This window comes from Rissa tridactyla, chromosome 8 (genome assembly GCF_028500815.1).
Source record: "Rissa tridactyla isolate bRisTri1 chromosome 8, bRisTri1.patW.cur.20221130, whole genome shotgun sequence".
In the NCBI taxonomy this organism is placed as follows: Eukaryota; Metazoa; Chordata; class Aves; order Charadriiformes; family Laridae; genus Rissa; species Rissa tridactyla.
The window spans coordinates 50,843,645-50,856,930 of record NC_071473.1 but is presented as its reverse complement, the minus strand read 5'-3'; the positions used below and the strand labels follow the sequence as shown (position 1 = coordinate 50,856,930).

Sequence of the window (13,286 nt, the reverse complement as noted above, 5' to 3'; positions counted from 1 at the left end):
TCTTTGCTCCAGCAGGACGTAGTGTATTCAAGATTAGATACAACCTAAGTCTTGGGTGGGTTTTAGAGTGAAAGATGTGTATTTGGATGCTTTTCTGTCTTGTGCCTTGCTAGACTTTGTTTATAAAAGTTTACACTGGACTCCTGGGGTAGGTGTCTCTTTCATGCTTATTGGACTCTAAGGCAGAGTCCACAGAGTGGAGCACAGAGGTAATTGTTGAATTCAACCATGAAAACTGCTATTACTTGGTTTCTCTGTGACATCTGTTATATCCTGTTGCGCGTGTAATGAGAGGTAGATTTTGTTTCATTTTAAAATCTGCTGGTGAGCTTGAATAGTATCTAAAATAGTTGATGGCTCATCAAAACACATACAAAACCCATGCTTCAGTTTTGCTCAATGCAAAATCGTCTTCTGAAGGTGTAGCAAATTAGTGTTCTATAGAGAGACGGATTCCATTTCCAGACTATGTTAGAGGCAAAGCAGTGAGTAGGTATGTCAGGCAGACTAATCCCTCGTGGATTAGAAAAGGAAGATGCTAATCGAATAGGAAAAGTGGGAAGGTGGATTTATGGCTACCTGGATACAAACGTTAGCAACTTCTAGTTTCGTTTACAGGTAGTGTTTAATTTCAGCAGACTTTCCCGTGAACTCTACTTTCTCCAATCCAAGTCATGCTCGTGTAACTTCATGGGAGATTACATACCAAGCACAAATGTAGACAGTGACGTGCAGGACTGGAGCATGCATTGCGGCAGATCTGAAGTTAACGTCAGGGCATGAGGCTGAGGAAGCTGGACGCATCCATTTTCTCATCCGGTATGACCCCTTGCATATGTGTTCCTGCTCACACTCCTGTAGCCATGAGTTTTACAGTGTTCTGTCTTCCTCATCAACAGGCCAGATGGATCTAGTCTTGCTTACCACCCACTCCCGTGCTGTATTATTTATTGGCATTTGTCAGTCCCAAGCACTTATATTTCAACAGAAAGTAACTATTCAGTTGAATGCTATAGTGTTTTTGTAATCCGTTATCCATTTAATCAAATTTGTCTTCTGTTCCTCACTAAAGGTCAAGTCTGTGGTGTATTTAAAGCCCAGAGTGGACATGCTTGCATGTTCAAAAGCCTTGTTTTTCAAACAACGTGGATTTTTCCCTGCTCTGAAAGCTGACAAACATCTTGGTGTTCTTGTTGAAATTTATTTTTATGTTGAGGAAACAAACTTCATTGTAAAGGGAGATACACTTAGGCAGATGTTGATGGGGAATGAAGGAATCAGAAAGGAATGGGTTATTCAGTTTAACAATAACTTGGATTTCTTTTTATTCTGTACGTAACCTTGATTCCATGTAACTTCTTCTCTGGCTACTGATGCTGCTGTTTTTGTCAGTTTTGCTAGAGGTTGGCATACAGATTCAGTCTTTGATGCACAATATACGTGAAAGTAGGCCTTCCAAAAGTTGCAGTAGTGTGTGCTAAGCATCAGAAACTGGAACTTGGCCCTCATATTGCGTTGAAGGGGTGCCATTGTATTCTCTAGTTTCTTGAGTGTTATCCTGATTTGGAGAAATACCACCTTAGCCAGAGGAACCCCGTATCTGAAAAACTGTCATCTCATCTATGTATATGCTGCATAATCTCAAACTCAGCCTTAAGCATGTGACAACCATCACTCTGTTAAAAATCCTTTTTGTTAACCGTCTTTGAAATTAGCCTGTTTTTGTGGCAGCGGATGAGGACTCCAAAACTGGCCTGTTTAGGTTCTGTCTTGGTTCTGTCATAACTTCTGACTAAATATGAATAAGAAAGACAGGAAGAAAAAGTTACATAGACATTTAGGAACTCAACTGTACCATTGAGCAGTTTTCTAATATAAATAAATGGTATGCATTTGAGATGTTTTGTTAAACCTCTGTGTTTTGTCTCAGGCTAATGTCATAATCTCTTTCAAGTGAAGGATTGTCTTTTTAGATAAACAGCAAAACCCCTTTAGAAATGAAGCCCTGATTTAGTTGACACCTACAAATTTATTACAAAATAAAAATACTTCAAACATCCTTCATTTAAATTGTTATTTGAAGATTTATATTATTGCACTGAGTTGCTATGGTGGCACTTGCAATTTACATTTCTGCCTGGAAAGCTTACAGAGAAAAAAATATGAATGCCAAACGTCAGAAAGTAATGATTTGTCAAGTTTTGAAACGTACTACAGAAATATCAACTTAGGCAAATATGTGCGGATGAACTCTGGCATGCTGCCTAGAGCTGAGGGTTCCAGACTTGGGCGAACCTTCACTGTGCAGAGGGCGTGGGGATTGGGAGCTCCAGGGTGCTTGGCATCCCAGGAGCTAGTTCTACTCGTACTTTAACTTCATGCTGTGTTGTAGGGGTCCCAGAAGGGCAGAGATCTTGTATTTGAACTGGAGGTGTTAGCCCTTGCAGTTGTTTACTGTTGAGCCACATACGTGGAAGTCGTGAGTTCATAAGCAAGTGAAGCATCCTCATGTAATTCCTCGGTCCTTGGCCACAAGGTACTCCACAACCTGAAGGGTGGATGAGCTTTGGGGATGGTCCCGTCAGTGTCAGGTCCATCACGAAGGAGCGGTGGCAAAACAGTCAATAATCAGCGTCTGTTAAAGAGGGATTGTATCTGGGCTTGTAAACGCTGAGGTTGGGTCTGAAATGGCAAAAGGAAACATCTGTGCTTTGGTACCCATGAGCTAGACTGAGAGGCTGAGCACTCGGAAACATAACGAGAGGGTAAAAGGAAAGCTCGGAAACGTAGACAGTAAAGGCAAGGAAATGTAGAAGTTACTATTCAAACAGTAGATTCTTAAAATGTAGTATTATTAAAAGGAAAATGATTAAAAATTGATTTCATACTTTCAAAGATCGTTTTGCACAGCAGTGGGCTCAACTGACTTGAAAGTGGGCTAAAGCAAGTTTCAAAGAAAAGCGTTGGGAACCTTTTCTAGTGCCTAACAGAAATAACGCATTAAATCTGACTTGAAAATGCCTTATTCAGCTAGTGCTCGTAATACCATGCTGAGGGCGTTTTTCAGGATGAGTCTGAGGTTAAGAAAAACACCTATCGAATAACTAGTGCCACTTACTTCAGCACTTGAGTTTTCCTCAGAGGTCTTCCGTCCAATTACTGGCCAGATCCAGTGATATTTAACTTATCAGATCTGACAAGAGCTGAACCCAAGGTAGAATGACTGCTTAAACATTTATTTGTGTCAATGACACGTTTAAAACTCTCTGCTCTGTCTAAATATTTAAAGGAAAATATAAAGAGGAAAATGTAATGTGACACAAGAGGAAATGAAAAACAACCTTACTTGTTGAGGACATTCACTGCACACAATTGCTGTCTTCTGAATACCTGTTATTTTGGCAGAAATTGAGGGGAATGAAGTCCTAAATATCATGTTTGTCTGTCTCTTTTTAACAAAAATGATTTTTACAATGGCAAGTGGATCTTTTGCTGTCAAAATCACAGAATAGGACAACAGCCAGGATCTTTAGGAACCTCTGAATCTGAAGCTCTTGATTGTAAAGCTTACATCTGAAAATGAAGAAATAATGAAGATAAATATATACTTAGTAAAAAGAAGTTGCAGTGTTGTCCAGATCGGAGAGCTTAAATGTGTTGACTGCTTGTTAAAGTAGACTACATCTTAAGAACAAGCTGCAATAAGCTTTCTGCGTGGAGAAGCAGAGTATAAAACAAAATCTCCAAAACCCCTTTTACTGGGTAATTCAGAATAAAGCCAAATTTCAAAATTCTCCGTAAAGCAGATCTATATTTTCCATGGGTAGATGATAGATTTTTCTACAGTAAATATACATTTTTCACAGTAGATATCCTTTGTTGTCAGTTTACGTGTATTTAAACTAGTGTGAGCACTTTCCAAAGTAATACAGAACATGTGGGCTTCCAGTATATAAGGGATGCTGAAAATTTTCTTCATCAGTGAACTTTTCCTAGAAAGGAGCTTATTAAATTCAGAGATTTCTCTATGTGGATCATCAGTGATGTCTGGGGGGGATGAGAGAACAATGGAACTCGGAATGCGTGCATATATCATGCTCTTAGCAACACGTTCTCTGTTGGAACCTGACACTTATGTTTGCAAAAGCAAACCCACTCTAAATTAGTTTGCAGTTAATTGGCTGTGAAGGGAAATGCACCTTGCCAAAAAGGATTTGAAATATGAAGCAGTTTGGATTTGTGAAGAAGTTGATGGCTGTACTTGAAGAATCACAGGCTCTTTCCTGGGCATCTGGGAAATAATGTGGTTCATAATCTCCAGTGCTTTCACAAATTCCGTTATTTGGCAAGAGGGGCATCTACTTGCTGTCATCTACTTGAAGATTGATTTTAGAGGGGCAGTCGTAGAATGTATGTTGGAGCTGTTCGTTTGCAGTTGAGGAAAGAGATTTCATTAGTTCAGTAGTGTTTTGAATATGCGACGGAGAATAACAGGAGCTAACAGACACAATAAGATCTTTCTTTCTGTTTTTCCTCTTGTGACTCAAAATGGAATGAATGGTCACGTGTGTAACAGTGGTTAGTGTTTAGGTACGTCCTTCCATGTCTCTGTGGTCTTTCCAAATATTAGTGGAGAAAGTCTCATAGTGGGCCGGTGAAACAGGTGTGGTAGAGATGGATATAAAAAAAGGACAGGTTGACTCATCCAAGGTCACACAACCAGTCAGTGACAGAGCTGGGATTTGAACCAAGCTCCTGAATCCTCTTTGCATGTCTGACTACAAGATCGTGCAGTCTTTGCTGAGATCCATGAAAGGAAGAGTTCCTTCTGTGACCAAGCCGTAGAACAGTAGGAGCTCCATCTTCAGAAACCAGTGATGAGTCTCTGGAACTTTCAAGACTTAATTTCATTGTTAGTATTTCCATGTGCCGGCTTTTAATAGATGTACTTGACTTTCCAGGATAATACATGTTTCACCAGATTGCACTGTGTGGTTGAGAATTATCATAACCTCTTCCTCATGTGCCACGGCCAGAAGATAAGAGGGGCTTCCCATTTTCCATGAAGGATCATCACAATTTTTCTATATAGATCTTTTTGACAAGCAAGAGTAGTGTTCAGGAAGATACTCTGTTCAGTCACATATCAACTGAGTAGGTATAAGTAGGTAAGAAAATAACCATAATAGATCTTTAGTGAAATGAGAGCACTGGGTTTCTTCCCCTTTGAGAAAACAGAGGATGAATGTAAATTGTGATTAATTCTGCTGAATGGCTAAGGAGCTAACTGTGTGGCTACAATGGTAAGAGATGGGCTACCATAGCTACTAATAATGCGGCAGGTATTATTTTCAGTCAGTATCTAATTGCCTTAGAGGAACTTATTAAACTGAAGCCACTATTGTGTGAGGAACTATTCACGTAGAGTATCTCCAGAGTGATCAAGATGATCCTGCTGTGGGCTACAATAGAGATCAGTAAATGGGAAGAGTGGTTTTGTGAGGAAGCTGACATTTTGAGAGCTCAATTGGTCTGAGCATTGTTCTGTATTTTAGTAAGATGTTAATAGCAGAAATAACGTCTGATTCTCTTTTCAAATATTTGAATACCCACTCCAGAAATCACCCTTGAATTCAGCGTAACAAGTATCTTTCACTTCTAGATTCTTTGAAAGCACCACCTAAAGCTCCTTCTAAAGCTTCTTCTCGAACATCTCTCAAAATTTCTCTGTAACGTTGTTTGGTTGCCATTTGTGATCACCACAGCTTGAGGTATGAATTAGTTTAATGAAAAGAGGACCTATATTCCATCCCAGAGAATGTCCAGTTCTCATTAATACTAATGGATGCTACACATTGGCGCTGATAATAACCTTACAGGTTTTATGGCCTAGTGATTTACCACTTATGCAAGATGTTACTAGTTTTACGGAGTGGGTGCTGTCGTAGCATTTCATGTGAGAAACACACAGGCTTGCAGCTGGACAAACCCCAGTAGATTCAATAAAAGAAAACTTTCTTCTCCTTGGCCAATAGAATGCTAAAAATTTGCATCACCAGAGGAGATTTTAGGAGTGGAGGCTCTGGAGATACGTCTTTCAGCAAAGGGTCCTCATTTGGATCTGCTCTGAAAGGAAACCAGGCCCATGCTCAGCTTGTTTGCCTAACCAGGGTTAGCTGATGCTGATTAACTTGCCTATGAGGTGAAAGCGGGAAGTTTTTTGGGTACCCTTTTCTTAGGGAGTCGGAAAACTTGACTGTGAATTATCAGTGAATTCACTTTCAATAATTATTCTGCGAATTATCTCTTATTTCCAGGTAAGCTTTTTTGCTCGGTGGGGTACTTCTTACAGCGGTTTGCTAGCAACTGCAGTTCTTATTGTAAATGGAGTAGTATAACAAATTACTTAAAATCCAGGTGTGAAGGTATCAGTAGCGGATATTTTAATGTTATTTTGAGGCAATTCTTTAAAGAACGTATGCAGTGCTCTTGGTTGTAACATTGAACTCATCCCTCTCAATAAACGTGTACCAGAACACTTAAATGGTTATGGTCATTGTCCTGTTAGCTCAAATCTAATTAAGAACTACAAAGATGATGCTACTTTCCCTTCAGCTCTTTTAGCAAGGACTAAGGGACTGAGTGCTGCAGAGGTGACTATTCGACACATTGGAAAAACAGTTTAGAGAACTACTTTTTTGGGTTCCTACCTTCAGCTCCTCCAGCTGGTCGGTGGGTGGTGGAAGTGCCATCTTTGGCTTAAAGTTCATAATATATAACTCTTAATGGCTTATCACTTAATCTGTGATGGTACGGTACATCACCAGAAAGGAGAATATAGCAATGTTGAGTTTAAATAAGCTTTACAGGTAAAGACAAAAGAAGGCTATGCCGATCGTCACCCCACATTTCCTGCCCCTTTGCATCTTGGTGGTGTTTTTCACTAGAGAGGAGGAACCGTGGCCATATATACGTTCTCACGTGAGAATTTGTGTTGCAAAGTAATAGCCTAAAAAATATTTTACATTAAAACAGAGCAGATTGCTTATGGCAACTCTTGCATAATGAAGGAACACAATGAAGAACCGCAGTTCATACTGCTCTTCAGGTCTGTTCTATTTTCATAGTTTTTTTTAAAAGTAGAAAATTGCATAGTATAATTACAAGTTCATTTGCATTCATATTACAAGCTGTGAGCTCGTACAGTCTTTTATATTTAAAAAATATTGTTAGCAAGTGTGACTTGCATCCATAAATTTCAGAAACGGGAATGAAGTTGACACTTACTCAAAGTCCCTCTTCTTCTTAGTCAACAGCCAGCACCCTTCTTGTAAAGTGCAGGACCTCAGTGAGGCCGGCGACATGGTAAATGCAACTTCATTTTATAGTGTAACGGGCAAGAGTGTAGAGCAGTTTTTTATTTACTCTTTCCCCAACAAAAATATACGCCTTTTGGGAGCTGAGGATCAGCAATGTTTTATTGGACTTAATACTTCTAGACGAGCATAGCCACAACTCATCTAGAGGATGCTGTCTATCCTTTCTGAATGGAAAGCTGACTTCTCTTACTTTATTTTTTCTTAAGTTCTTTGTCTTCCTGAGATGGCAAAGTTCTCACCAATAGGAAATACTGCTGCAGTTAAATTTACTACTAGGATTTGATTTTTTTAATCCACATTAGAATAATTTGGTTCAATTGATAATCCTGCCTTTCATTTCTGCAATAAATGGAATTGAAGGAACAGGTCTGTAGTGAAAGTCTCCATTCCACCAACTGCTTCCATAAATGTGGTTATGACTTTTGAAGTGCATTTTTGTTACATCGTAAAGGTTGTTAGATGACTTTATGCTTAGTACCTAATGTGCTATGAAAAGAAGAACAGAGGAAGATCAAGCTGAAAATATTTGAGAATGTTATTGGATCTCTGCGCGCCCTTTAAGTCAATCTGTTTGCTCAGCCTTTCCCTCTGCTCTTGGATGGGCGCTCCCTGCCCTGTTAGGCATGTTGCCACATTGGTTCAGATCTCCTGCCTGTCAGCTGGAGGGGAAATAACCTGTAGACATCTTTCTACCTTGTGAGCATCTTGGTGATCACTCCTTGACTGTCATCTCGAAGAGTGCACATCAGCAGTTAGATATTTGCGTGCCCGGCATAACGTCTCGCTCGTAATTTCTGATCAGATCGGATACTCGGTAATGGTTTGAACCCTCTTCTCTGTCAGCCGAAGGAGACGCTGCCACTCAGACCCGGGAAGTGAATCAGATCTGCCTGGAGCCTGCAAAAAGCTTTTCTTTTAGTCATTTACCTCAGTTAGCTAGAGCAGAGCTGCTTTTATGCCTTGATTGGAGATAATACCAGTGAAATAGCAATAACCTCGCGAATGGACTTCTCTTCTGTATGTAAATCCTTTCAGGAAGTGCATGACAGCCTCTGTTTTCTATGGGGCTCCGTTTGTAAAGAAGCTGTTATCACAGAATAAGTTTAATGGGTCGTGAATTTTGTGTTGAAAGGCGAGTCTCTCCATGACTTCTGATCTGCCTGCAATAGACCTATTGGCTCGGCAGCAAGTGCATTAGGCTAAATATGCTTCCTCCATTGACTCTGAAGGTAACAGCCCTAAATGCCTCATTAAATTTTCATGGGTGACTGCGAGAAGCCATGAGAAAAACACCACGCTGGTAACGGTGTGCCGGCGGGGCCCCCCGTGTATCCCCAGCCCCCCCCCCCCCCCGGTGTGTGCCACACGGGCCGTGGGCCACCAGCCCCCGAGCGGGTCGGGGTGGTGGTGGTGGGGGTGTCAGCCCGGCCGCGGCCGCTCTGTGCGGGAACGGAGCCCCGCGGCTGCGGGGGACGGGAGCGGGGGGAGACGCGACCGCGTTCGCGGCGCCGTGGCCGGGTTTCACGCGTGGGCAGGGGCCGGCGGGACGCCCTGCCTAACCCACTGACCGCCCCCCCCCCCACCCCCGGGCAAGCCCGTTTTTCCCGACACCGCTGGATGCGGGAGCCGGGCGGCGCTGAGGCGAGTTCGGCGGCGGGGCCGCCAGCCGCTCCCTCAGACTGGGGCTACCGCCGAGGCGAGTGACAGGTTGGGGGCGAGCGGGCGCGCCGTCGTCCCCCCCCACCCCTCCCGTCCCCCTTCTCCCTGCCCAGCTGCACCAACGGCACCGAGACCCCCAGCCCTGGCAGAGGAGAAGGAGGAGGAGGAGGAGGAGGAGGAGACCGACCCCTCATCAGCAGCTTCCCTCCGCCACACACCTCCCCCTTTCCCCTCCCTCTGGCCTCAGCGCCGCGCTGGCGGGGGCCGGAGAGGGCAGGCAACGCGGGAAGGCGGCTCTCCCAGCATGGACGAGCCATGTGTATCCTAAGGAATAACAGCAGCTGCTGCGCCCACGATGGGGAGCAGAGGAATGCCAGGAGGAGAGGGCTCGCTGGGGCAGGTGAGGGCGCCGGCTCCCTTCTCCTTTCGGCGGCCGGGGGAGGGAGGGGGCCCGATCGCCGGGAGGGGGGGAGCGGGCGGCTGCGCCCCGGGGGAAGCCCCTCTCCCCGCAGGAGGCAGGGGAGGGCAGCTCTCTCCAGAGGAAGTTTGGGGGTTTTTTTGCCCCCCTTCTCCGCTCTCTGCCGTCGCCCGGAGCGTGGCGGGGGAAAGGGCTGACATCTCCTACGAGTCGCGGGAACTTGCCGGCTTGGAGGGGAGCGGGGGTGGGCGGCTTTCCCTCTCCCAGCCGAGTCGCGGGGCAGAGGCGGCTTCTTTCACACACACCCCCCCCCTCATCCCTCACCAGCCCGGACTCGCTGTTCCCTGAGGGGGGGGGGGGCAAGAAAAAAACCAAAAACCACGAAAGGGGAACCCCCAGACTCGGGGCGGCCGCGGGATTTCCATCGCCGCGGCCCGCGGGGGGGTTCCCGGGGCTGCTCCCGCTTTCAGTAGCTCCGGCGGCGGCCGTGCCCCGCTTCCCTCGGCGCGGTCCGGGCTGGGGGGGGCTGTCAGGGCCCGGCCCCCGGTCGGGGAGCCCGGCGGCGGTCGGGCTGCGCCGTCCCCGGGAAGGTGCGGCGGCGGCGGGAGACGCCGCGCTGAGGAGCGGCGGGGAAATGGCGCCTGGAGCTGCGGGGCCGCTGGCGATGGGGGGAACGAGCCGGGGCCAGGGACCCTCCTCGGGAGCCGCCCGTCCGGTCCTCGGCCGGGAGCCGCCAGCCCTCGCCATCGCGCTGACTGCGGCCGAGGAAGGGGGTGTAAAGCGAACGGTGGCTTTATGGGGTGCTGTAGGTTCACGTGCCTCTCCTTTGCAATTATCTTGGGGGGGGGGGGGGGAGGGAACCAACCACCAAAAAAAAATAATCCCTGATCTGGATGTTTTGGGTGCTTTTTTTTTTTTGTTTTTGTGCAAAACCACCGTGTCACCAGCAACGTTTTAGCAGACACCCACGGATTAGTTAAAGTTGAAAATTGCTCCTCGGCTGCCGTCTGTGGGCAGGGACCGGCTGCCAGCCGGGGCCGGGACAGGGACAGTCGGGACAGGGACAGTCGGGACAGACCCTACGAGGACCGACAGGACGAGCATGGGGCTGTAAACTCCCCGGGAGCCAGGGCCACCTCTTTCTTTTGTGTTTTGCAGGGTGTTTTCACACCATGGGAGCTCATATTCATGACCGGCACATTTGAAATGCCTCTATGAATGGTAAAGTAGTGAGGTAGGGAACTGGGACCAGTGTTCATCTGAACAGTAGATAACAAAGCTTGTTTCTGGTTTGGACAGTCGTGGAGCTTGCAGATGAGTGGGAAGTTTTTGATTTCCATATGAACTTCTGTTTTGTTGTACATTTTCAAACCGACTAAGTTAATTTTTAGGTCTTGCCCCAAAGTAGTTTTAAAAGCAAAGTCCTTAGAACTCTCTGCCATTTGTCTAAATTCTGAATGCATGTCTGAAGCATTTAATCATGTTTATTGTTTTCAGCCACTCAAATGGAATAAAAATTACTTATCGTTGATGAAGCTTATCTTGCAAGCTGTTTCACAGTATGTTTCCGTTGCAAGACACAGCACTGTGTTAAACTACTGATGATTGTATTGTTTATTGTTCTTTCATTCTCCACCCTCACCCCCCCATAACGCCAGTACCAATCTGTTCCTTACTACTATACTCAAAAATAACGGAAAAGCAAGTTTTCACCAGTTAGTTTGATATTTCTACTTGTATCTGAGATTTACATCTTTTATATTTGCTCTTACGCTATTTTTCATTGTGTGTGCTAAAGGCAGATGATATATTAAAAAAAGGAGTTAAGGTGCAAAGCTAGAAGGCGCTTTCAAACTCTTGAAATGAAACTTCACAAGGAATTAGTGCTGGATTCATAGTCATTGTTTGTTTCTTTAGGCACATACATAACACCTTCCTGAAACATAAGTTTCTCTGCCCCTTTGTAATTACCACTTTGTTTCATTGCACATTTAAAATGCAGCATTCACGTTGGTCTGGAAGTTCAGATTTATTGTTTGGAGGGTTTTGATAGAGGCGCTGATCTCGGACTATACCTCATAGGTGATTTTGCTGCACTTCAACAGTGTCTCAGCACAGTGATGGAGGACACCATCATGTTTTCTTGTAGGATTACCTTTGGGACTTTAGTGACTGCACACATCAGTGGTTTCATCTTAGGAGGATTGAAATTGATTTTCTTCTTTTTTTTTTTTTTTTTTTTTTTTAAGCTCAGCTAGTGAAAGACCCTGTGTATGTCCTTTGACCCGTGGCCTCACATGATGAAGTGACACCAATAGTGGAGGATGTAGACTTGAAGTAGCTGCTACTAGGGCTTCAAAAGTAGAGGAACCAGGGTGAACACATTGTCCTGGTGGCAAGCCTGCTTGGTTCTTTGGTCAAGGCACAGTTTTTTAAACATATGTTGGAAGACCCCTGCATAGATGTACCAAAATAATTTTAAACCATGAACCTTGTGATTCTTTTTTAATACTTTTGAAATCTCCTTGCTCAAGCAAAACACAGGAAGATTGACCTTTCCGTCTCATCCGTAACAGGCCCGTTTTCTTTTAATATTTTAGATTTCAAGTTTTGCAAGATAGTTATATTGAATTTAGCAACAGCCAAGCTACCCAGTTAAATATTGGTTGGGTGGGAGAACTTCTATTTTTACAATTGTGTTTACATTTTAAAGTGATAGCAAATACTAGTAAAGAGGACCAAGATTTTCTAGACTTCATAGTTCAAATTAACTTTCCCAGTCAATATTTAGTCAAGATCTTGATGGTTCAAGTTAACTGTCCAAGTCAATGTTTAGTCAAGGTAATGACTTGGTTTTTATAAACACTACCTAAGCATTCTTGCAAAATTAATCAGAATTGCTGGATCACAAGACGTTTGCTCAGCCAGTTACTTAGGAATGAAAGTACGTTATTACTTGGTCTCTCATATGTCCTATACTCTTTGGTATTATTTCAGCCTTGCCTTCAGCCCGTCTGTGTCTTCATTCTTACAGTACTAGTTCTATCTTTAAATCATTTACCTGCCTGGTGGATTTGTGAGATAAAGTCAGTCAGGTAATATCCTGTGTTTATGGGTAGGAAGATGAGGTGCGGAGATGCCAGGTGCTGGCTTTGGGAAGTGTGAAGCCTTGCAATGTGATTGCAGCAGCAGCGACATTCACGTATGTAGTTCCAAGAAAGTTTTTCATGAGCCTGTGCTGAGGACCCATCTCCTCCTACAGTGTGCAAGAAGAGGTGGGCACTTGTGATACAGCAATCGTTGGGTAAAATATGAAAATAGTTTTGGTGTCTGGGACAAAAACGATGAGATGGAGTATGTCGGTACTTGCAGCGCTAGATTGAAGCATATGTGATGTGGGAAAGGACTGGAAATCTTTATCGCAGTTATTCCTTTCTTAGGGGAATCTTCGTTCTTCCAGATTGTCACTTGAGTCCCTTCAGCTGGCACTAAAAACACAGTCTGGACTTCAGTTGTGCCAGTGTTTTTTTCTTTCTTTCTTTCTCTCTCTCTTTTTTTTTTTTTTTTTAATTGTACCACTTGCAAATGCATTCCATGCAATTACATGGGTATTAGAGTAGATACTCATTAGGATTTTACTAATCTGAACCTCAAGTGCTGTTCTGCAAATTTGCCAGCCTTTGTAAGGGAGTGCTTGACTTCATCAGCTGCACTGTTTTCTTATGAGTATTTTGATACAGTAGAATGAAAAGCATATATTCTAAACCGAGTAATTAATCAGACTTAAACATTTTCATTTTCATACTTTGACTTGTCACGTAGAGAACCTG

The 13,286-nt window shown here is 44.0% G+C and overlaps 1 protein-coding gene across 10 annotated transcripts in view; it reads left to right on the top strand.

Moving 5' to 3' along the window:
- Positions 1-13,286, top strand: part of DAB1 (DAB adaptor protein 1) — a 220,850-nt gene that overhangs the window by 42,010 nt on the left and 165,554 nt on the right. For 3 of the 10 annotated variants that reach the window (XR_008468014.1, XM_054211511.1, XM_054211513.1), the window contains exon 1: positions 9,272-9,438. The exons of 1 other annotated variant lie outside the window; for it this stretch is intronic. Coding sequence is in view for 6 of the 9 variants with exons in the window: in XM_054211511.1 (XP_054067486.1) it covers positions 9,354-9,438 (85 nt within the window). In the remaining 3 variants the exon portion in view is untranslated. Of the gene's footprint in view, positions 1-9,269; positions 9,439-13,286 lie in introns of those variants that run through there. 6 more of the 10 variants (XM_054211514.1, XM_054211504.1, XM_054211505.1 and 3 more) reach the window with 5 other exon arrangements.